Here is a 23,372-nt window from a genome sequence, read left to right on the forward strand (position 1 = left end):
CTGTGACCCAGGGATTTTTTTTTTCCAGCTCTGCCCCAATGGCTATTATTTTGCAATTGATCCTAATGGTTATGTTTTATTACATCCAAATCTTCAGCCAAAGGTATGTATATAATTTGTTTACAGTGATTAATGCAATTCTGTAAAATTAATGGCTAATGCTCTTAATAGATTTGTCATCTTCAAATTCATTATATAGCACTAAATATAAAGGAACATTAGGTCTGTAATGTTAATACATGACAAGACCACAGTTTATAATATATGAAAGTGTGAAAGCACTATTCATTTTCTCTTACCAATTTAGTTGTCCCATATTCCTATGGAATATTTAACCAATATTCACAACTCAAAGACAGCCATTATTGCCCCATGCCTGAGTTCACACATCCCCTTGGGATTTTGATTAAGGCTGTAAGGTAGTGAGGAGATTGCCCCAGATGGGTGTGAACCTGATAAATAAAAGTAATGTTCTTCTATGCACAGATCATATTTTCCATCACCCTTTTTTCTAGTAATTATCTCTCTTTTTCATCTCCCAAAGTGCTTTTTTCTTTGTACTTTTGAGCATGCTTAAAAAAATAAGAATGAAATTCAATAAGTACAACTCCATGGGATGAGCTTCAGAACTGGGAGGTGTTTATTAATCAGGGAGTTATCAGAAAGTGACAAAATCACATAGATGAACTTGTTGTTCTAATCTCTATGCTAAGATATGAAATATTTTCCTAAATGTCTTATCCAGCTTCTTTCGCTTTCCATTAGTGCTTCACAGGTAGGATGAAATATATTTATCCGGAAATAAAAACTGGCAAAATCATATTACATAATTGTAAGTTATGAGCATCTTCAAGTTGTTGCTTAACTTTGGAGATAACACTGAAGATACTTTAACCCATGCTAGAGGGAAATACATCCAGATTTAGTCATACTATCTTCTTTCCCTCGGTCACAAATAGTTAATGTTAGTGATATCTTTGGACATACACAAGTATATTCATAAACACACATACATTTAATGTTGAGTCATTTAAATACTTTTCAAATCAATGATAATTAAGAACCATTGATATTGAATGCAAAAACGTACTAAGTGGTTGTAAGAAATGTGATGATTTTAAAAGTTCGCTTGGGAATTTATTTCCATATAAACTCCATCATGATCTAAATATTAGCTAATCAAATGTAGCTGCCTCTCATTCTGCACTATATTTAAAGTGGTTATTTTATTATAAAAATGGTATAGACATTTCTCCCCATTATCATTAGTCTATCACAGGCCTTTATAAATATGTCCTGTTAAGTTCCTCTTAATAGAGTTATTTATGATTAGCCTAATATTCTCTGATTTTGTCACAGTTGAAAATTTGTATCTTTTTAAATATTTTTAAGATTTTTTTAAAAATTTGCAATGCCATTGTTTGGTTTTTGTATATCCAATATATTTTAATTTACATTCCCACAACTGAAGTGATTTAAAAGCAGTAACAATGTAATGTGTTGAAAGGTGTGAAGGATCCCCATTTTTATGATTGTAGGTCTTAACTCCTTCTCCAAAAGGAAGTAAAATATATCACAGACAAAATAATAAAGAAGAATAATGAGAATAATGTACATACAATGTATATAAATCTATCATTTAAAGGCAATAATTTGAAAAAGGTTTTCCCCCTTTTATACATTCTTCTGATAAGCACTATTTACATAGAAAAATTTTACTACTATTTGATGTTAACATCTATTTGTCTCAGATTTGGAATAATTTATTAACACTCATATAATTACAACAAAAATATAAATTCTATAGAAAGCATTATTACAGCCCAGGTGATTTTTTTTTTTAGGACTATGTTAACTTTTCATATTTTTACATAGGAAATTATTAGAAGCAAGTGTGCAACAAAGATATTTAGAAAATTCTATTTTACATAGTAAATACATAGAAAATACTATTTTACAAAACCATTAAAATACATTTGAACAATTGATGTGTTCTTTTCTCTGAAATTTATGCTTGTGAATTAAATATGCTTGTGAATTCTCATCATTAGATTAAACATTATTTGTGTTTTGTGGGTGATGGTGCATGCTTTGCAGGTAGACCAAAGAACTGCATAAAAGGATGATAGAGTGTAAGACATCTTGTTTGTTTTAGAAATTGACAAGTACAAAGGACAGATATGGTAACTATTAGTATACTAACAAAATTATTCTCAGCGCTTTCATCAGAAATTTACCAGTAGAAATAAAGGAAGATAATGCTGTTCCATAATATCCCCCCCTTTTTTTAAAATAAGGTCAAAGTCTAGTGTTATTGCAAGTATTCTTTGTTGAATGCCTTGTGTTTTCTTCCTGAAATTATAATCTTATTTCAGTACAATTTTGTAGTTTGTAGAAGGCAGTATGAGTATCCTTCAAAAAGGCTAGAATCTCAGGAAATAAAGTAGGTATAAACCTTTTACATATCTAATTTTCTAAGCAATCATTGCTAATCTCCTCATGTCTCGCCCATGACCACATTTGACAAGTACTGGATAATGTATCCTGCTTTATTCCAAAATGCATTTTACATTTCTTACTTTTTGTTTCATAAGAATAACCAGATTGGGTATACTTCTAAGATACTTTATTTTGGTCAATCTTAATAAATATTTATTGTATAGGAAGTTGTGCATAATCCACACTTTAGAAGTCAATATTTAAAATAAATCTACAGTGTTAGGATTAAATTCTCCTTTAGTTCCACAGATACAACATTTGGTAACACTTCAGAAAACAAAGCCACAAATTTTAAGGGTTTAATGTTGACACTTCTCAATATCTTATAATAATTATATTTTAACACATTTGAATCATGTAAATTCTAACATCTGCAGGATTTTTTTTTTTGAATCAGCATTAAAGTTGTCTGAGACAAAATACTTTTCTCACTTTCCAAATATGTACTTTTTTAGGAAAAAAGGAAGATACTAAAATATGCTCCTAAACAATTTTTTGAATATTTTTACTAGCATAACATTTTTTACACACCACCAGTATTTTGAAACATTCATTTTATTTGTTGACATGTCATGAACTCTGTGATACCTGCTGCTGATCAAGGAAATATCTGATCAAAATTGATTGTAGGATAGAAGCCTTACCTGTGTTGAAATGTAGCATGATGAATTACCACCTTTCTGTTGCTTCAGCCTATTGGTGTAGGTATACCAACAATTAATTTAAGAAAAAGGAGACCCAATGTTCAGGTAACTGTGAATGAAGTTAGCAGTGGCTTCAAATATGCTAAATCAGAGTTGAGATTAAGCTTCTCTTCCTAAAGCATCTGATTAATGCTGCCTTTCCTGACATCAAGCTTCCAGAGCATGAGTTGGAGATGAGCATCGTTTCTCAAACTGGAGCAAAAGCATTATTAATGATGGCAGGGGGTATGCATTTGCTAACTTAAGATTGCTAGCAAATTATGTAATGTCGTTAATCAGAACAACTATAATGAGATGGCTTCTAAAAGTAAATTTGTTATTAAAATTGTGAAATTAGTGTCCAATCCATGTTTTCCTAACAAGTGCTTGTAAAATTAACTTCAAAGTGGAAATAAAAAGACAGTTCTGGTGTGATAGTTTCTGTAAACCATACATTGCAGGCCAAAATTTCTTTGAATTTCTAAAGTGTATCTTTGGATTAGAGGTTAGAGAAACTTCCCTTAAGCTAATTAAAAATGCCCAGAATTGCAAATAAATATTGTAAATTGTTATTGCCTGACAAGTTCATTGCAAAATCTTTTCGCTTTTGTCAACAAAATTTAAATGTTATTTTATGTGTACATATTTCTATAATTACATTAAAAATAATCAGTAGAGAGGATACTTCCTACAGTTTAGTACAGTACAGTATGAGAATTGTTACAGTTACAGAGTTTCAGAATTCCGAAGGAATTTCAGTATGATTTAATGTTTTATATGTAAACCTATCATTGCTCTAAAAAAAGTTAGTGGCATTATTATGGACAGGTAGTATGATATTCAGAAGATATTATTAAACTATTTTACCCCATTCAACCCCATTTTACTTTAACTTCTTCATTGGAAAAGTAGGAGGATTGAATAATGGTGGTTGTTTTTTAATTTTTTTAATGTATATTTATTTTTGAGAGAGAGACAGAGCATTAGCAGGAGAGGGGCAGAGAGAGAAAGGGAGACACAGAATCCGAAGCAGGTTCCAGGCTCCGAGCTGTCAGCAAAGAGCACTATGCGGGGCTCGATCCCATGAGCTGTGAGATCATGACTTGAGCTGAAGTTGGACGCCCAACCGACAGAGCCACCCAGGCGCCCCTGAATAATTGTTTTTTAACCTACGTGATATATTCCCCTAGGAAATTAAATATATACATTGATCTACAGCTCCATCTCCTGAAAATTCTGAACTAATGTGACCAGGGATGGGACCCAAGTTAATGAATAGTATTTCAAGCTTTCCAGGTTGTTCTAAAGCTGCAGAGCCACTGGATTAAAAGAAGCTTCAATTTTCTTCTAGCTCTAGAACTCTGTGCAATCTGAACTTCATGTTGTTGCATCAGTCTTCATATCTTTTATGACTCCTGTAGAGGTTAAAATGAAATTAGTGTCTTTTCTTGATTTATTAAATTGTCTCCTGTTACTCTCCTTGCATGCTTCTTTTTGTGTATTATCTTAAATTATACTTTTTGCATTCATGTATATCCTAGCAAATTTTCATTTTTACAGTACTTTCAAATGTTGCATGTAAATGTTATGATATAATTTGAAAATAAACAACCTGAAAAATGGTTTGTTTTATTTTTACCTTCTTTCTAAGGAAACCTCAAATGGCAAACTAGCAACCATACAAGACTTTAGAATTTTAGGAATATTTTTTGAACTATGTAATATTTTTAATCAACCTAAGCACTAATTATTTCTATTTAAAATCTGTTTAAAGGCATTCTGCCTTTTAGTTCTATAAATGTTGTTGTCTTTATGTCAGCTGATACTAAAATTTTACACATGAAAAGTGTTATATATTTAAAATATCAAACAAAAGCACTAGGAATGAAGGGACTGGATTCCAGTTCTCAAAATTCACTTGGTGCTTTTTTATTATAAATTTCTGCTTTTGAATTTTTCAATCATTGTGCCTATGATGGGTCTTTTAAAAATGGTCAGCTAGATTGCCATTTAAAAAGTACAAGTTTTGCATTGACATTTTGCTTTTACGATTTCATTTTCTTCTCTGTGTCTTTATATGTTGGATTGGGACATGATCTTCATATTGCCAATTCCTCCCGATAATGCCTCCGCCATGCATGCTGTTTGGGTCTGGTCATGCTATGCATTATCCATTGCATGTAAGATAATATTCTTATTTATGTTTATATTTTATCATTTTGATTATGTTGACTTTGTTTTGCAGTGAGTATGTTGAATTTTTAATGCTCTTATGGTGTTTGTGTGAAGAGGATTTATTTCAGGGAACTTTAAAGAAGCAATTCTGAATTATATTGTCCAATTTAGAGTATCCTTTTGTTAGTGACATTCTTGATTCATTTTTTTAAACAAAGGATTAAAATTATTTTCAATATTGATTTTTATTTTATCTTTATGAAATATGTTACATTTCAAATGAATATTTGCTTCTGAGGCAACATATTGCTATCCAAACAATGGTCAGTATTATCACCTATTAAGCAGTCTAATAGTCATTTGTAATATTCTAGAGTCTTCTGATTCCAGATATCAAGCTTATGAGCAGTGAATATTTTTTAAATAAAAGCACGAGACACAGTTGAGATTATTTTTTTAATTTGCCTTTAAGAATATCAATTCATCAAAACCCATAGGAATCATAAACTGTCATTTAAATGGAGTTATATCTTGAAAGAAAGCATTTTTGTAATAATTATAAAATAAATACATGCCATATATGTCATTCAGCATTTGAAGTTAGTGTTTATTTAATTTATTTTAATTATTGTTATTATTTTGGGTAGTCAGTCCAAACAGTGTTTAATTAAAATAGTGATAATCTCGTTCAATCGGTGGTCCAAAAAAATAAAAAATAAATAAAATAGTGATAATCTGAATGTATTTTGGAAGAGCCTGTGAATCTGAAATCACTAAAATTCCAGTGACCTTGCACTAATACAGCATAATTTGTATTTATTACTTCTATCTAATTAATTATCACATTTTGGTGGTATTTATTTTAGTCCAAATTAAAAATCCAGTTTCTAAAATCATTTAGTTGTAAAATTATCGACACCTATTATGATTTGATTATTCGAACAAACTTTGATAATCTATTATGGCACATTACATTCTTAGCATTGTTATAAAATAATCAGTGTATTTTTGTATCAAATAGTTAAATAAGTCTTCATTTTATGATTGAGAAAATTTTTAAATGTCATATGAGGTAAACTTACCAAGCTAACAGTTTTATTTGACATAGTTATAGAAATAAAGAGTATGCCTTATTCCACAGTTAATTTTACTTATTCACACCAGCAAGAAGCAGCAGTAGGAGACATTAAAGCAGAAAACCTTATCTAGTGAACCCAAGGATTAATATTCTAGTTAGATTTTAATTACAATAGGTAATCTTTATTAAAGTCGTTATGACTTGACCACATATTTTATCTTATAAAATTTACTTAATTTATTAAATTCAAATGTAAAATTTCTAAGATTCAAATATATAAAGCAAACTTGCATCTTTATGCATCTTAAGAAGAGTATGTTTAGAAGAGTTTTACTTAGCAAATTCAAAGTTAGTTGTTTTTTTGTTTTTGTTTTTTTTAAATGTTTATTTATTTTTGAGAGAGACAGAGACAGAATGTGAGTGGGTTAGGGGCAGAGAGAGAGGGAGACACAGAAGCAGAAGCAGGCTCCAGGCTCTGGGCTGTCAGCACAGAGCCCGACGCGGGGCTCCAACTCACGAGCTGTGAGATCATGACCTGAGCCAAAGTCGGACGCTCAACCGACTGAGCCACCCAGGCGCCCCCAAAGTTAGTTTTTAAAACATTTTCCCTCATTTCTTACTTTTTATAGAACACAAGTAAAGAAATGTTTATCACTTAGATGTTACCTTTGTTTTATTGCCAAATATGTTATCCACGTGGCTTCATTTTGTTCCTTTCCCATCCTAATTAAAGGAAAAAAGTTTCAAGTAGATCTTTGATTGTCATATTCACACGGAACTTGTAATTATAAATGTAGTATCTAACATACCACTCGAAGTGAGACTGTCTTCAGTTGGTGGCAAATTAAAATTTTCTTGCTTCACAGAAAGCTCAAGTCCCTACTCTATTATTATCTTAAAATACATGTATGCAAAACAATATATCTTTGTATAACTGTTTTGTCAGCCGTTTAATACACCTTAGGTAAGTAACTTCTATGTAATTATGTTTGTGTTTGAATATACATTGAACTGTTTACATACAACATCAGTTTTCAATGTCATGTATGCTTAATTATTATTATTTTCTCTGTAGAACCCCAAATCTCAGGAGCCAGTAACTTTGGATTTCCTTGATGCAGAATTAGAGAATGACATTAAGGTGGAGGTGAGTGTGTGCCTGATCAGGTCAGATCCTGGGGTTCACTCATTCCACAGTATCTGTTGAGCAGCGTCATTGTGTTATCTTCTCTCCTAGATCCTGTCCACACAATGGTGAATGTTGTTTGTCTTTAAAATTTCTAGGGTTGGGCTCTCTTATACAAATGATCCTATGAAAAGGAAGGAGTATTTTTAGTTGGGTGTGACATTAGTTTCTTTCTTTCTTATCCCACAGTTAGAGGTATTTTAAGTATTTCAATACAAATATAACTTACAAATTGCAATAAACAACGCAGAGATGGAGGACATTGCTACAGAGCTAAAAGAAAAGTTGGAGGGAATCTAACCATCCAGCCACCCAGTGAGCAATGTGAAGGGCAAAGCAGCCATGTTTGTCTTTGTATACTTAACCCAGAAACATTTCTATTTTATTTCAAAACTAAAACTGCATGCCATTTCCTCTGAGAGGGTCTTCCTTAATAATAACGATAACTAATAATAATATTTATTAAGTGTCAGTCATGGATTCTCAACAGCCTTTGAAATAGATACTATTATTATATTATCTTTATTTGTTGAACTGAGGGTAGATTTTAGGTCCAGAGAGGTTAAACAGCTTGTCTCATTAATCAGCCAGTAAGTAGCAGGACCAGCATTTGGATCCGGCTTTTGCACTTCAGAGCAAAGATTTTTAAGATTCTTTTATATGGATTAACTTCTCCTCTCATCTATGCAAAGGCCACCATATTTCTTTGAGAATTTGTCATGGTGTGTTTTGATAGGCACTTGCTTTACGCGTTTTACACATTGACTCCCTCATTGTAGAACAATAGAATGTAATTATTCGTTATTATTACCCAAGATGAAGACATAGTGCTGGGATGTCTTAGGTGATTAATGAATGTTTGTTTTAAAGTGTTTTCAGGTGATAGAACAGGATCATGTAATAATAAAGAGCATGGTCCTTGGGACTCTGATGTCGCTGAGTGACTTTAATAATATCATTTAACCTATTACATCTCACAATCAGTCTCATAAAGTAATCGACTATTCTTTCATTAGTTGTATTTTAAAAATTAAGGGGTGGCTGAAGATAATTAAGGATACCTTTATTATTTTAAAATATGTAAAATGACTGTAACGTGGTAACTTAAAAGAATGTGGTAACTTTTTAAAAGAATATTCCCAGAGAAAACTACAACTACTGGTACAACCAGCCTATTTTTATTCAGTCTCTTGTAAAATAAGGTATAAACCTTGAAATATCGATACTTTAATAATCGTATTGTGGTAGTCACTTGAATACGTGCAATAAAGTGATTCTTTCATCTTCCCTTAGATTCGAAATAAAATGATCGATGGAGAAAGTGGAGAAAAAACATTCAGAACTCTGGTTAAATCTCAAGATGAGGTAAAGATTAAGTCAGGCTTATTAAACAAAACGTATATGTACATAATTATATTGGTAGTTTGTCTTTTGTATTAAAGCAATATTTATAAAACAGAGATGTCTCAAGTAAACGTTTTTTAAGGTCTTTGCTGGAAGAGTATTTTTAATAATATTTTTAACTCTTTTTAATTTTTCTAAAGCATGTTGCTTTAAGTTTCTTGATGTTTTACATTAATAACTATATTCTTGAAAATTATATTTCATGTCTCCATTTTTTATCATCTTAGGAAATAGAACACAATTTAATGTTGTGCCATGTTCTTAGCCATTTCATCATGCAGAATTGAAGAAAATATGTAATAGCTGTGTTATATGATATCTACATGCAGATCTACTAATTGTTGGGTTCCATATATTATTTTGTTTGGTGTTTTAGTTATTTACTTTTTTTTTTTTTTGGTGTATCTTCCATCACTATTTATGCATTTTATAATTGCCTTGCATTTAAATCTGAAACTAAATCAAGAGATAACCCAACTATACCCATAAATCACTGGTACAAATAAGTAATAAACTCATATTGTTTGATACTGATGTGGAGGAACTATGTATATGAGCAGTGTGTCTATCCATTATCAGTCACATGTGGAGTAAATACACAGACATTCACATATTTGAGTATTTAAAAAATATATGGAATCCAGAGGCTTTGGAGCCTGGAAATTTAAGTGTATGTATATAACTTACATCCTTTTCCTCACATTGTTATCCTTTTTAAATGTATACATTTCTTGAATTCCTTAGCAGATCTTTGTCTAGGGTGGAGCTAGGATCCAAATGGGATCATTCATTAGCAGGTGGCCTTTCTCACTTAATACTGTTAGGAGTCCCCAGTACCAGAAGACAGGAGGAGGTGTATACCGATTGCAGTCATTGTTGAAATGTCGATTCTCTTTACTTAGACTTTAGCCATACTCGTGACCCGCTTACTCCTCGAGGAAAGATGTAAACCATTCAACAATTGTGCCAACTCTTCCATGTTGTTCTGCCAACGAGAACTCTTTGACCTACACATTCTATCCTCAAGTTATACATTAATTTTGTTTGTTTTGAGTCACCTTGATATTTTCCTAGTTTGCCATATTTTTTGCCATATTTTTTGCCATATTTTTTATGACTAATATAAAATATGTGAACATTATTTTTTTTAAGAATTTTACTAGTCTAAAAACCTCATAATTCCTGTTCTTCCTGCCTCTGTCCTCTACACACATACAGTAAATCATAGGAATATTTGATGTATGGAGACAACATGAATGTTTGTTACAAAATGAATCTGGCATTATACATTTACTTTATTCTCCCAAATTAAGTTTTAAGACTTAGATACTTTTATTTCATCAATAAATTATAGAAAATAATAATATTTAGTCCAGCGGTCAGTTAAATTTGACAGTGATTTTAAAGTGATTAGTGTATTGCCGAACACCAAGTAACATTTCAGTGAATATTACTGTTCTGATGAGGATAATAAAGCTGGAGATAACTAAAACAAATGTAAAGATGCATAATAGCCATCACTATACCTAATGGAAGAAAGAATGATAATTTCTTTACTAGTATTCCATAGTGACCTATGAACGATTCTATATCCATCAAGTTATTTTGCTCTGTACTTCCTTTCCCTGGTGGATTTCATTTTTTTTTTCTAACCTTCAGTGGTACTAAGTAATTCGTCTCTTATGCTAAATACTGTAATAATGGCTTGATAAGAATGATAATATCCTAATCATACATTTGGATGTACAAACAGTACATTGCTGTCCTGATATTACCAGTTTCTTATAAATGCTGTCTACTATGGAAATATCTGAGGCTTCTTTAACATATCCTAGTCCTATTTTATTATTAAAATTGTATTTTAGAAAATGTTTCCAATGTTTTGAGGTTTATAATTCAGCATGAATTACTAATATTTTGCACTAAAAAGACTTTAAAAGTTATGATGCAGATGTTTATGTTTGTGCTAAAATTTTGCTTTACACACACACACAAACACACACACACACGCACACACACACACACACACCCATAACAGAACAAATAAATGTAGACTAGAGCAGACGTTTGTGAAGGAAGGTTTGGAATGACCACAGTATTTATAAATAGATTTTAGTGTTCTGCTTTTTATATGAACTCACAGAATTTATAAGGTGATAACAACCATATCAAACTTTTTTTCTAGAGATACATTGACAAAGGGAACAGGACATATACATGGACTCCTGTGAATGGCACAGATTACAGGTAATTAACTGGATTTCAATATGTATCGTATACCAGAGTATTCAGTTCTGTGTCTTTCACCTATTTTTAGTAGCAATTTTCATAATAGATGAATATTAAGTCCTTGCATTTTCATAAACCATTTTCATTGTAATTAAAGCAGAAAAGTTATTTTTTCCAATGCAGAAATGTATTAAAATTAGAGCTTCTGATTTTTCAAAATGGAAAAGATGGAAAAAAGCTAGGAATATAAAATTTGGAAATGAACACATATGTGATATAAATCTATTTGATTTATTTGTATATATTGCTGTTAGCAGTAATACATGTTGACAAAATGCCCTAGTCATTTGTAGTCATCACTTCTGCTGATTTCCTCATTTAAATTCAGTTAGTTTACATTACTTACCTTTTGCAAATTAACCCAAAAATAAAACCACCTCATAGTATGATCTGATATAAAATGCTCAGTTGAGGGGCGCCTGGGTGGTGCAGTCAGTTAAGTGTCCGACTTCAGCCAGGTCACGATCTCGCAGTCCGTGAGTTCGAGCCCCGCGTCAGGCTCTGGGCTGATGGCTCGGAGCCTGGAGCCTGTTTCCGATTCTGTGTCTCCCTCTCTCTCTGTCCCTCCCCCGTTCATGCTCTGTCTCTCTCTGTCCCAAAAATAAATAAAAAACGTTGAAAAAAAAAATTTAAAAAAAAATGCTCAGTTGGTAATTTACCTTCCCTAGTGACAAGTCTGTAATATCCCAATCACACCAATGGACTGAGCGTTGGAAAATTGGACAGACTAATACCCTGTAGTGTCTTGAAAATTCTCCATTCTTCACTAGCTGAGCATTTCCTTTGCTTTCTTCGTGTAACTCTTCTCTGAGGTCATGGCTTTCCCTGTGGTCCTACATCCTACAGGCTTATAATCCTGAGGTTGTTACGGATATTTCCTTGTTACTCATTCTCTCTTCCTCTTCCCTAAAATCCCTCTCTCTGAATCTTACATCATCTTCCTCTCAGTCCTATAAGATTTCAATTCCTGGCTCACTGTACAGTCACATAGATCACTGTTTCTGATGCTATTTTTGACATACCCACACTTATGTAGAACAAAACAACAATTATTTACTAAGTCAACTTTTAAGAAGGTTTTAAAATTCAAGCTTGAAGTTTTTATTAATAGATTTTACAGACATAAAATTAGTCTGTCAAATTACTGAAAAGTTTTCTAAATGTTTACTCTCAATTTCTCTACTTAACTGGTCCTGAGCTGGGAATAGTTTGCAAATGAGCCAGGTCTGTGGAGCACACTCTAATAGCGTTGAGATAGATGATTTTTTTAACACCTGATCCTTCAGTTTATCTCCTCTTCACTGTGTGGGAATGTGCTCTCTTCCTTTTTTCTTACATGAACAAATTTTAAGTTAGAAAAACTCTATCCCTGTAACCCTGACAATGAGTCAACAATGATAGCAGTCATAATCATACTTTGAGGGTATTTTAAATTGTCATTATAATTTGTTTAAATGTGTTTGTAAGAGTCTCACAAATGCCCCCTACATGCATACCCTTACCCTCCCACAAACCGTGATGGGACCAAACGTGGCCAGATTGATACCCCAATTCTGAGTATGTTGCTCCTTGTTCACAAACATTTATTCTCTTCCCATTTTACTCCAACTTAAATCTGGACTTCCAAGGCAGATATTCTCACCTCATGTTTCTATCCCAGACAGCCTGCCTGTCATGCCTCTCACCACCTTCCTCATGCAGTCACTGTTCTGTGGCCCCAGCTTGCCCACTTTCTCATGTTTTCCAAACATTTGCTGCCCAAATCTACGTCTTTGGGCCAGATTCGGTCTATTTTCATTATAAGTGCTTCCCTTGAATCGCTTTTGAATTTACAAATAAATTCACAAACAACAATGGAGAACAAAATATAACATCTATATAAAGAGGGGGAGGGGGAAATTGGCATGTTTTGATTTACTGAATGAAGTTCCAAATTTCATGTAGTGATTTATGCCTTCTTAAGCTTTGTTGTAATTTAGGTATTACAGTTTGAAATATAGTAAGTAATGATTCTAATAGAATGCTTTTTTTTTAATGATGAATTTAGTTTCATAGAGACAAATGATTGAGCTGAAAAGTACGTTACATTCCATTTAACTCTGTTAACCATGTTTATGTGAGTCACAAAAATATTGTGTGGGCTCTATCATCCACCTGGTGGCTGCTGGCTTTATTAGGTTTTAATCCCTAGGAGAAAATAAAGCAGCCTTGGTCTGTTGATTTTATATGGAGGGAGACAGCAAACACTGCATATGACAACATCATTGACTCAAAATGTTGGTAAAGATCTTATCGGCTATAGGTTGAAGAAATAACCGTTGCCTTGAGATGGAAATAAATTAAGTGTAACTATTTTTCTATAAAATGAGGTGTAGCTCTTAATAACAACCTGAGACATGCAGCCAATAAAATGTATATTTGATATGTCAATTTTAAAACTTCTCCTGTGTTCCTCAGGAGTTTCAACACTATTTTTATGGTACATGAGATGTAACCCAAGCTTAGAGAGTGACACTGCAGCAGCCACATGATATAACGTTATCGGTTTTAATTAGAAGTTTCTCTTAGCAATAAATGCTGATGGAGCAATAAAAATGTCCTAATTTCCCTTGAGAGGAATTTGTAGGAGACAATCTTCAAATGCTCAGTAATTCTACTCTGCATTTTATAAATGGCAAGTGAATCATGAAAGGTCATCTTGCTTTCAGACTAATTTCACTGCTTATTTTAATTTTAATCTCTCCCTCCACTTAAAGGAAGTTACCTATAAAATGAATGGGGAGATTTTCATTAAATCTACATAACATTTTATTTCTCTGACCTTTCCCCATAAGGATAGTCTATGAATTACTTAATGAAGGAGAAAGATTTGGGAATTGGAGGTAACAAGCATCCACTCATTTTGCTATCTTGACTGCAAAAATAAATTGTAGGAAATAAATCCTTGCTTTTTTTCCCCTTTGTATTTTTAACATATATTTTCATAAGAAGGAAAACCTGGAATTTTATATTTTGTCCTCTCCTGTACTGTCCATAAAAAAAAAAGCAGATAATGAGATTATAGTTGCACATTCTCAAAAGCTTGGGAAACATGCGGCTTTAGTGACTTAAGATCTGCAAGTGCATGTAAATACTCAGAAGCCTAGAAATGCACACCTTTTCCTGTGCATTGCTAAATTTTAGATTAAGTATTAAAAATGAGTGCTAAATGAGTCACTTGGTCACATTAATCACGCATCACTTTTTGAAAATACTTAGGTCAGGGAATCTTCCTGTACCTTCATTTTTTTGCACCCTTAGTTCTTAAGTTTCCTTCTGTACTAAAGCATAGCAAAGGTTATTCGCAACTGTGAATGTGGATATGGAATAATGAATTATGTCCTACACAAATATATTAGCCATTTCAGGGGTGGAAGAATTACACATATGCAGTTGTGTTATTTGAAACTGCATACTGTGCAAATATTCTGACCCCTTTTATATTCTGTAGGAAGAACCAATAGGATGAGCAGGCAGCCTTTCTTAGTGCTAGGAATTAATCTGAATTTTCTTATCAGCAGACACTGGGGAATTTGCCTAAAGACTAGAGTCTTAAATGGTCAGTATTTCACCCCTCAAAGGGGTATGTTTCAGATGGGTTTATGCATTGCGTAGTAAAAATGATAATACCATTTATGATCGTTAAACGGTGGATGTTTGCTACAGAGCACTCTAACATAATGCATACTTCATGAAAGGGTATGCAGTTAGTGTAATATTTATTTTCTTTAAACATAACCTTAATATTCTTTTTCAACACTTGAAGTATTTCAGTACAGTTTTCTGAAAATACAGTACACATCACACTTCTTTCTCGGTGAATTCATGGGCACATTTAGTAGCTTATTTTCCTTGGTGTCTCTTCTGATTCCCTACGAGATAGAGAACTGGATGACTCTGGATGGCAAGACCGAATTAAGTACTCTACTTACTGAATGCGTTTTCCTGTCACAGTAATATGTCTCTTCTTTCCCATGAGGAAGATCTTTGGATTTTCCATTAACTGGATGTGTCTTTTTTTTTTTTTTTAAGTTGTTTGTTTGTGTTTATGCTTCTCTTGTTTCTATTGCAGTTTGGCCTTGGTATTACCAACCTACAGTTTTTACTATATAAAAGCCAAAATAGAAGAGACAATAACTCAGGCCAGATGTAAGTACTATGAAAGCGACCCCAGAGTCTATTTATCTCGTAGTATCAGATGTATAAATCTGTCTAGATTTTAGAATGCCCAAGGCCTATACATTTTAGTAGGTGTTACTACCAAATCTACAGCAATGATTCTAACCCATTCCAAACATGCAAGGAACAAGAAATATTCTACGTGGATAGAATATGAGCAGGTACCCAGTCTCACTGGCATCCCCACCATCCTACCCTGCCTTGCTTTGTGCTCATAGAATCATTGCCGTGCTGTGTCCTCTGTCGCTGTCATTTGGAGGGTCTGCTAGGTGGTGCAAAATGTTTCGCATTGCATAGTCTCTACTCATGGCACTGTGCTAATAAGGCTTTATCTTTCTTTTATTCTTTTTTCTTTTTCTTTCTTTTTTTTTTTTTTCTTTTTTTTTTTTTTGCATTTGGCAAGAATAATATTGTGCTCCACATCTACTTTGTTTGAATAAATGAAATTGCATTGGTCTTTGGCTTGGCAATTAACTTCCTTCTCATAACCTAAATTAATGTCTTCAGTAGCTCAAATGAATTATTTTTTTAAAGCATCATTTGGAATGTGGAGTAACTATTAACATTAGTGCATATTTAAAGTCCTTATTAATCTTTGTTTGGGGTAACCACATTTAGTACAGTAAAATGACCATCATATCCTTTGCACATCACTTTACTACTACTAACTTAAATTTGCTGTTGTGATAAGTAAAAAAGCATTATGTGTATATATACCTTTTACATCTGACCTGAAGTAAAATACTGTTTCTTTCATTCCCTTGTCAGTTCTCTTTTGCTTTCTACAATCCTCGCCCTCGTTATGCTAATTTATACCTTTATATTTACACGTTCACTTGATAGATAGATATGATGGTCTTTTGACAACCAGCAACTTTGCATGAGCTAGTACTTCACTTGATAAATGACGGGATGACTAGTTGGTCTTTGATGTTTGGTAAATGCTTCTGAATAGAGGGTAACATCACCGGTATTGCACCCGCGCTAAACACTTTGCAAACTAGACCCTTGAAATAACCACAGTACAGAGAGGATGCTCTAGTAGTAATTGACAGGATATACCTTCCAGTCTTCAAAAGATGTCTTTTTTTTTTCCCAGACTACAGCTGTACATAAATAAACCTTTGATCTATGCACAATATTTTTATTCAAGAAAGTCATTGAATAAAATATTGTTTGTGACCCCCTTTGCTTTACCCTCTTTTTTTTTTGTTTCCCTGCTTTCTCTTTCTGATGGATTTTCACAGCAAAAAAGGGCAAAATGAAGGGCAAGTATTTTCTTGTTGCTCAATTTCTTTGTTTAGTACACTTGACATATCCACTGATATTTCCGTTCCTATTGGATATTATCCTCTGTGCTTCTCATCTGCTAGATTTTCCTCCATGATCGCTCAAACCTTAGCGGCAAAAAAGGGGGAAAGAATATGCTTGTGTTTTCATATGCAACCTATTTCACATTCAGGTTTTTTCTGAGGCGTAAATACTTGTGTGTTTGTATGCTTCCTCTTACTAATTTACATCTAATATGAAAAATGTTACTAATTCACTAAAGACATTGATGAGTTTATTGAAATCATTTTCTTTACCATAATATTGATAAAAAATTTATGTTGACATTTTAAATGAAATGACTCTGAAGCAACATTGATATAAAAGATTGGTTACTGTAGGGTGAGTAAATGGGAAACTTTTAAGACAGCATTTTTTTCTGATATAACTGGTGTAATTTGTGTTATGGAATTAAAATGTATTTTGCAATTATATTATGAAGTATTGAGAACCTTTACATTCATTGATGTGTTTCAATTTAGGATATAAGTACTTCACCACCACCCTCCCCCCCCCCACCTTAATAGGTTATCATTCTACTATCTTCCTACTATCATAGAAACTCAGGATGCATATTGTGGATTGCTTATCTAATCCTGTAATGTTATCTTTGCAGATTCAGAAACAATGAAGCCGGATAATTTTGAAGAATCTGGCTACACATTCATAGCACCAAGGTTGGTTTTGTTTTATATATTTGCTATACCTTGTGTGGATAGGTAAGTCTTTGGTAACAGTTCTGAGTCAGACCCATGCCAAATTATGAAGCCAAGGGAAGCAATAATTTAAAACTGCAACAGTATTCTACTCATTCTATTCATTCATTCGCTCAGTAAGCAACTACTGTAGGCTAAGCAATGTTGTGATTCAGGCATACAATAGTGAATAAGACAGATGTAGACTTTGCTCTTATTAGAAATAACAGTGTATCCATCAATAATGAAGAGCTGGGTATTTGCATTTGTGAGTACACACACAAACACACTGTACATGATGTAGATTACTCTGTAATCCCCATCATCTATTTGAATCATTGCCCCACCCATCTCCCTTCTAGTAACCATCAGTTTTTTTCTCTATACTTGAGAGTCTCTTGGTTGGTTTCTCTCTCTCTTTTTTCATCCTTTGTTTCTTAAATTCCACATAAGAATGAAATCATAGGGTATTTGTCTTTCTCTAATGAATTTATTTTGTTTAGCATAATACTCTTCAGCTCCATCCATGTTTCAAATGAGATTTCATTCTTTTTTATGACTAATCTCTTGTCTGTATGTACCACGTCTTCTTCATCCATTCATCAGCCGAAAGGACACTTCAACTGTTTCTATAATTTGACTATTGTAGATAATGCTGCAGTAAAAATTGGGGTGAGTGTATCCCTTTGAATGAGTATTTTTGAATTCTTTTGGTAAATAACTAGTAATGCAATTGCTGGGTTGTAGGGTAGCTCTATTTTTAAATTTTTGAGGAACCTCCATACTCTTTTCCAGATGTCTGCACTAATTTGTTTTCCCACCAACAGTGTAAGAAGGTTCCCCTTTCTCCACATCCTCACCAACACCTGTTGTTTCTTTTGTTGTTGATTTTAGCCATTCTGACAGGTGTGAGGTCATATCTCATTGTAGTTTTGATTTGCATTTCCCTGATCATGAGTAATATTGAATATCTTTTCATGTGTCTATTGGCCATCTGAATATCTTCTTTGGAAAAAATGTCTACTCATGTCTTCTGCCCATTTTTTAACTGGATTATTCATTTTGGGAGGTGTTGAATTGTATCAGTAATTGTATCTTCTCCCATTCTGTAGGTTACCTTTTAGTTTTGTTGATTGCTCCCGTCACTGTGCAGAGGCTTTTTATTTTGGTGAAGTCCCAGTAGTTTATTTTTGCTTTTGTTTCCCTTGCTTCAGGAGACCTATCTAGAAAGAAGTTGCTAGGGCCATGTTAAAGAGGTTACTGCCTGTGTTCTCTTCTAGGATTTTGATGGTTTCATGTCTCACATTTAGGTCTTTCATACATTTTTAAATTTAGTTTTATGTATGGTGTAAGTAAGTGGTTCAGTTTTCCAAACGCCATTTGCTGAGGAGACTGTCTTGTTTCCATTTGATGTTCTGTCCTGCTCTGTTGAAGATTAATTGGCCATATAGTTGTGGGTTTATTTCTGTGTTTTCTATTCTTTTCTGTTGATCTATTTGTCTGTGTGCCAGTGCCATACTGTTTTGATTACTACAGGTTTATAATATGACTTGAAGTTGAGAATTGTGATGCCTCCAGCTTTGTTTTTCGTCTTTCCTTAGTTCTTGATTCACACTCTGTAGCAGGCACATAAAATAATATTCAAATTAACATAATTCTATTAATCTAGGCTAAACTGTTGAAGAACACAGATTCAGAATTGTGTATTACTAATTTCTTACATTTTATACTTCTTAAAGAAATTACTGTAGGAACCCACAGACAGCTCATAAAATTAAAGAGTAACTCAGACTAATATTTTTAAAGACTTATTTTAATGTTTCTTTATTTTTGAGAGAAAGAGAGAGACAGAGTGAGAACAGGGGAGGAGCAAAGGGAGAGAGACAGTCTGAGCAGGCTCCACACTTTGAGCTGTCAACACAGAGCCTGACGTCAGGCTCGAACTCACAAACCATGAGATCATGACCTGAACCAAAATCAGACGCTTAACCAACTGAGCCACCCAGGCATCCCTCAAACTAATTTTTATGTAATCCTAAGGATACCTGAATTTTTGGTCCTTCTTGAAAATGGGGAATACATATAAGGTACATCTCTGTTAATAAAGCATATTATTGGCTTCATGAGATTCTCCTCCTTGCATTTCCTTCAGTGTTTGATACTGCCCATCCCACAATTCTTGAGTACTCTTTGCCTCCTCTTGCTGTTCTGATTTTCTTCCTCCCTCCCTCGGCTGCATATTCAGTCTCTTTAAGGAGCTTCTTTTCTTCTGCAGATCACTTACATGAAGGTGCTAGCTTAAGGTCTCTTATTCTGTGTCTATAGACATACCACCCATCTATCCGATGTCTGTAGTTTGGGGCAATGCTTTTGAAATCCACAAGATGGCCATGATGCCTAGAAACAAAACAGACATAATATGTGGTTTATTGGCATTACATTACAAGATAGGATCAAACAATGTCTTCCTACACAATTTGAGACATTCCTGTTTATGGAAGACAACAGGACTATCTCTTCAATGTGTTTCAAAATTAGTGTCTCCTAAGCATTTGTCTTTGCTTCCTTCCCTTTGTGTCTAACTTTTAATCAGTCACCAAGTCTTGTCAAACAGAATTTATTTTACAGTATCAAGTATATCTGCCAAACTCTGCTGCCTTTGTTCTCATTCAGGCCAGTGCTTTCTCTTTACTTAAACTGGTGCAGCTGCTTCCTACTTAATCTCCCCACTTCTCCAAATCCCCCTTTCCTTCCAGTCTGGTCTCATTTCTGTAACTAGAGAGAGTTTCTAGAATGTGAATAAAATTATGTTTCTTGTCTGCTAAATATGAACCAATAGCTCAGTAGTGTCCTGGTGATAATCTGTACTTTATATCACAGCTTTAAACTGTTCTTACTAGGTCCCAGTTAACAGTGTGGTCCTTAGACTCTACTAAATCCGGGGCCATCAAATTACAGCCTATAGACTGCCTGCTTTATACAAAGTTTTATTAGAACACAGCCATACTTGTTGGATGATGAATTGTCTGTGGCTGCTTTCACTACAAAGGCAGAATTGATTAGTTGTGGTATAGATCTCATAACCCATAGAGTCTGAATCATTTATTATCTGGCCCTTCAGCAAACAGTTGGCCAACCTCTGCTTTAAATTCCAACCACACTAAACTTCTCTGAGTTCCTACATGTGCTGTTTTTTTTCCCTCTTCTCCTCTAATTTTCTCTTCTGTTTTGGACTGTACTTAGACACACCCCACCCCTTCCCAAACCCCAACTTCAAAGCTCCTTGATCTAGGAATTCCTTACCCATTTTCACTGGATTAGACAGACATCTTTGCTGACTGCTTTATAGAATACTATACTTCCTTTACTGGCCCATTTAATGTTATTTACTTTCCCCCAAAAAAAGCCACAACTCAATCTATTTGACTTATCTACTATTCAGTACCCAACATCACATCCATTGCCTGACACAGAGTAGGTGCTGAATAAATGTATTTGGTGCCTGTAGAATCTATAAATATGTAAAGAATATTTAAAAAATCATTATTTATAATACCTGCAATCTTACCACTTGTCAAGATAAGTAACTGAGTGTCTTAAACTGCTAAAACCAATTTTAGCTAGAAAGGAGAATATAAAAGAACAGAATAAGAAGAGTTTGAAATTAGATGTGCTATATTGATAAGACTCTCATTCCATCTCAGTTCTGTGTTTTGTCTCTAGGAAGCTTCTTCATTCATCTCTCCCAAATATTGACTAGGAGGCCACACAGACTGACTTTCTGAGCTTTACTGTTAGATAATGTGGAAAATATGGTAGATGTCCCTGTACTCACAGGGAAGATAAACATATCTTTTAGTTCCGGTTCCCAATTTGTACAAAATGATTGTTCACTTCAGCAAGGATTAACATATGTACCATTCTTGTGGGATGACTGAAAGAGCAGAATGTGCCTGTGTGTTTAGGGATGGAGTATATATGAGAGAAGGGAAGAAATGTTAGAGTTTGTGGGACAAACCAGTGAATATCCACCTCAACTAACATGTTAAGTAAGCCTTTTACGTGAATGATTATATTTACTGCTCCAGTGAACTCTATAATAAATTAGTAGTATTATTCCATTTTGCAGATTAGGCAATTTCCTTGCTCTTTCAACATCTGAGCATGTGTGTTGATTATCAAATGCTGATCAATCTCAGAAGACTATCCAGTACCTCTCAGTAAAATATAAATTCTTGGAGCATTATTCCTACCTTTATTTTTTTTTAATTTATTTTTTAACATTTATTTATTATTGACAGGCAGAGAGAAGAGGAGACACAGAATCTGAAGCAGGCTCCAGGCTCCGAGCTGTTAGCACAGAGCCCGTCCCGGGGCTTGAACTCACGAACTGCAAGATCATGACCTGAGCCGAAGTCAGAGGCTTATCCAACTGAGCCACCCAGGCTCCCCTCCTATCTTTAAAAGACATGCAGTCAAAGGGATGAAAAGTCCAGGGGCGCCAGTATGGCTCAGTCCGTTAAGCATCGACTTCAGCTCAAGTCATGATCTCACGGTTTGTGGGTTCAAGCCCTGGGTCAGGCTCAGTGCTAACAGCTTGGAGCCTGGAGCCTGCTTCAGATGCTGTGTCTACTTGTCTCTCTCTGCCTCTCCCCCACTCACACCCTGTCTCTCTCAAAAATAAACATTAAAAATAATTTAAGAAAAAAGGGATGAAAGTGTAAAACACGGAATATTTTTGCTCTTTATCAGAAATGAGAGAGGCATTTCAAAGATGAAATAGAATGAAAAAGAATACTATGTGATATCTATAATTAAATGCTAATTGTGGGAAGAAGTCCATTTTAGCTTTGTCGATAATGAAACGAGTAAAGGTCATGCATCCTTTCTAAACCAAGCCTCTAATCTAAAATTTTCCATGAAATGAGAAGTTTGGTGGGGTTTTTTTGTTTTTGAAGTTCTGACATTTTACTGTTTTTCATCTGTTGTATGAACCTCGTTATAATAATGGCAGCCTCACATTTATGTTGCTTGATATTTGTTCTCGATTTCCAAACCAGGATAGCAGTTCTCAAAGTATGGTTCTCCCATGGGTTCCAGAGGCCCTTTCAGAGAACCCACCAGGTCAAAGGTGTTTTTGTAGCACTGTGAAATGATGTTTGTCATTTTCTTCATGCTGACATTTTCACTGACACTATAAGCAGTGATGAGCTGGTACCTTAGCCGAAATCAAGGCAGTGGGCACTAAAGGGTGCTGGTAGCCATCATAATCTTTATGTCCAGGCACCCATGTGAGGGAAAAGCCCGTTTCACTATAAAATACCCTTGATGGAAGCAGTAAAAATTATTAGTTTTATTGAACCTTTACCCTTGAGTAGATGTCATTTTATATTCAGGGACATGAAAATGGAAGTTCTGCATACCCGAGTGCTTGGCTGTCTCACAGAAAAGTACTTGTGTGATCAAATTTAGAGCTAAAATAGGTGCTCTTTGCCCTTTTTCCATGAAATATTTTACTTGACAGAATGCCTTGGGTATTTGATAAACATTTTGTCAATAATCAACCACCTAAGGCTTTCACTTTAAAGACAACAATGGACTGTTGCTAATGACAAAATCTGTGCTTTGCAACAAAATTAAGAATTTGGGGATTCTGTAACTAATGTTTCCCAAGAGTTCGAGACCAGGGATGGTATTACTGAATGGGAATTTTCAGTTTTATAATGAAATGTGTCATCATTTGGAAGATCAGCCAATTTTCCAATAATCAGTTTATGATGTTACAAAATCAGATTCGTTTTTTTTTTAATGTTTGT

The 23,372-nt window shown here is 33.9% G+C and overlaps 1 protein-coding gene across 7 annotated transcripts in view; it reads left to right on the forward strand.

Annotated features, from left to right (window-relative positions):
- The window catches only part of CACNA2D1 (calcium voltage-gated channel auxiliary subunit alpha2delta 1), a 508,596-nt gene that overhangs the window by 446,082 nt on the left and 39,142 nt on the right, over positions 1 to 23,372 (forward strand). For 3 of the 7 annotated variants that reach the window (XM_058725261.1, XM_058725258.1, XM_058725263.1), the window contains 7 exons: positions 29 to 103; positions 3,192 to 3,248; positions 7,511 to 7,582; positions 8,915 to 8,986; positions 11,211 to 11,272; positions 15,426 to 15,502; positions 17,478 to 17,538. In XM_058725261.1, the coding sequence (XP_058581244.1) occupies positions 29 to 103; positions 3,192 to 3,248; positions 7,511 to 7,582; positions 8,915 to 8,986; positions 11,211 to 11,272; positions 15,426 to 15,502; positions 17,478 to 17,538 (476 nt within the window). Of the gene's footprint in view, positions 1 to 28; positions 104 to 3,191; positions 3,249 to 7,510; positions 7,583 to 8,914; positions 8,987 to 11,210; positions 11,273 to 15,425; positions 15,503 to 16,779; positions 16,935 to 17,477; positions 17,539 to 23,372 lie in introns of those variants that run through there. The other 4 variants (XM_058725264.1, XM_058725265.1, XM_058725259.1 and 1 more) reach the window with 4 other exon arrangements.

This window comes from Neofelis nebulosa, chromosome 4 (genome assembly GCF_028018385.1).
Source record: "Neofelis nebulosa isolate mNeoNeb1 chromosome 4, mNeoNeb1.pri, whole genome shotgun sequence".
Lineage (NCBI taxonomy): Eukaryota > Metazoa > Chordata > Mammalia > Carnivora > Felidae > Neofelis > Neofelis nebulosa.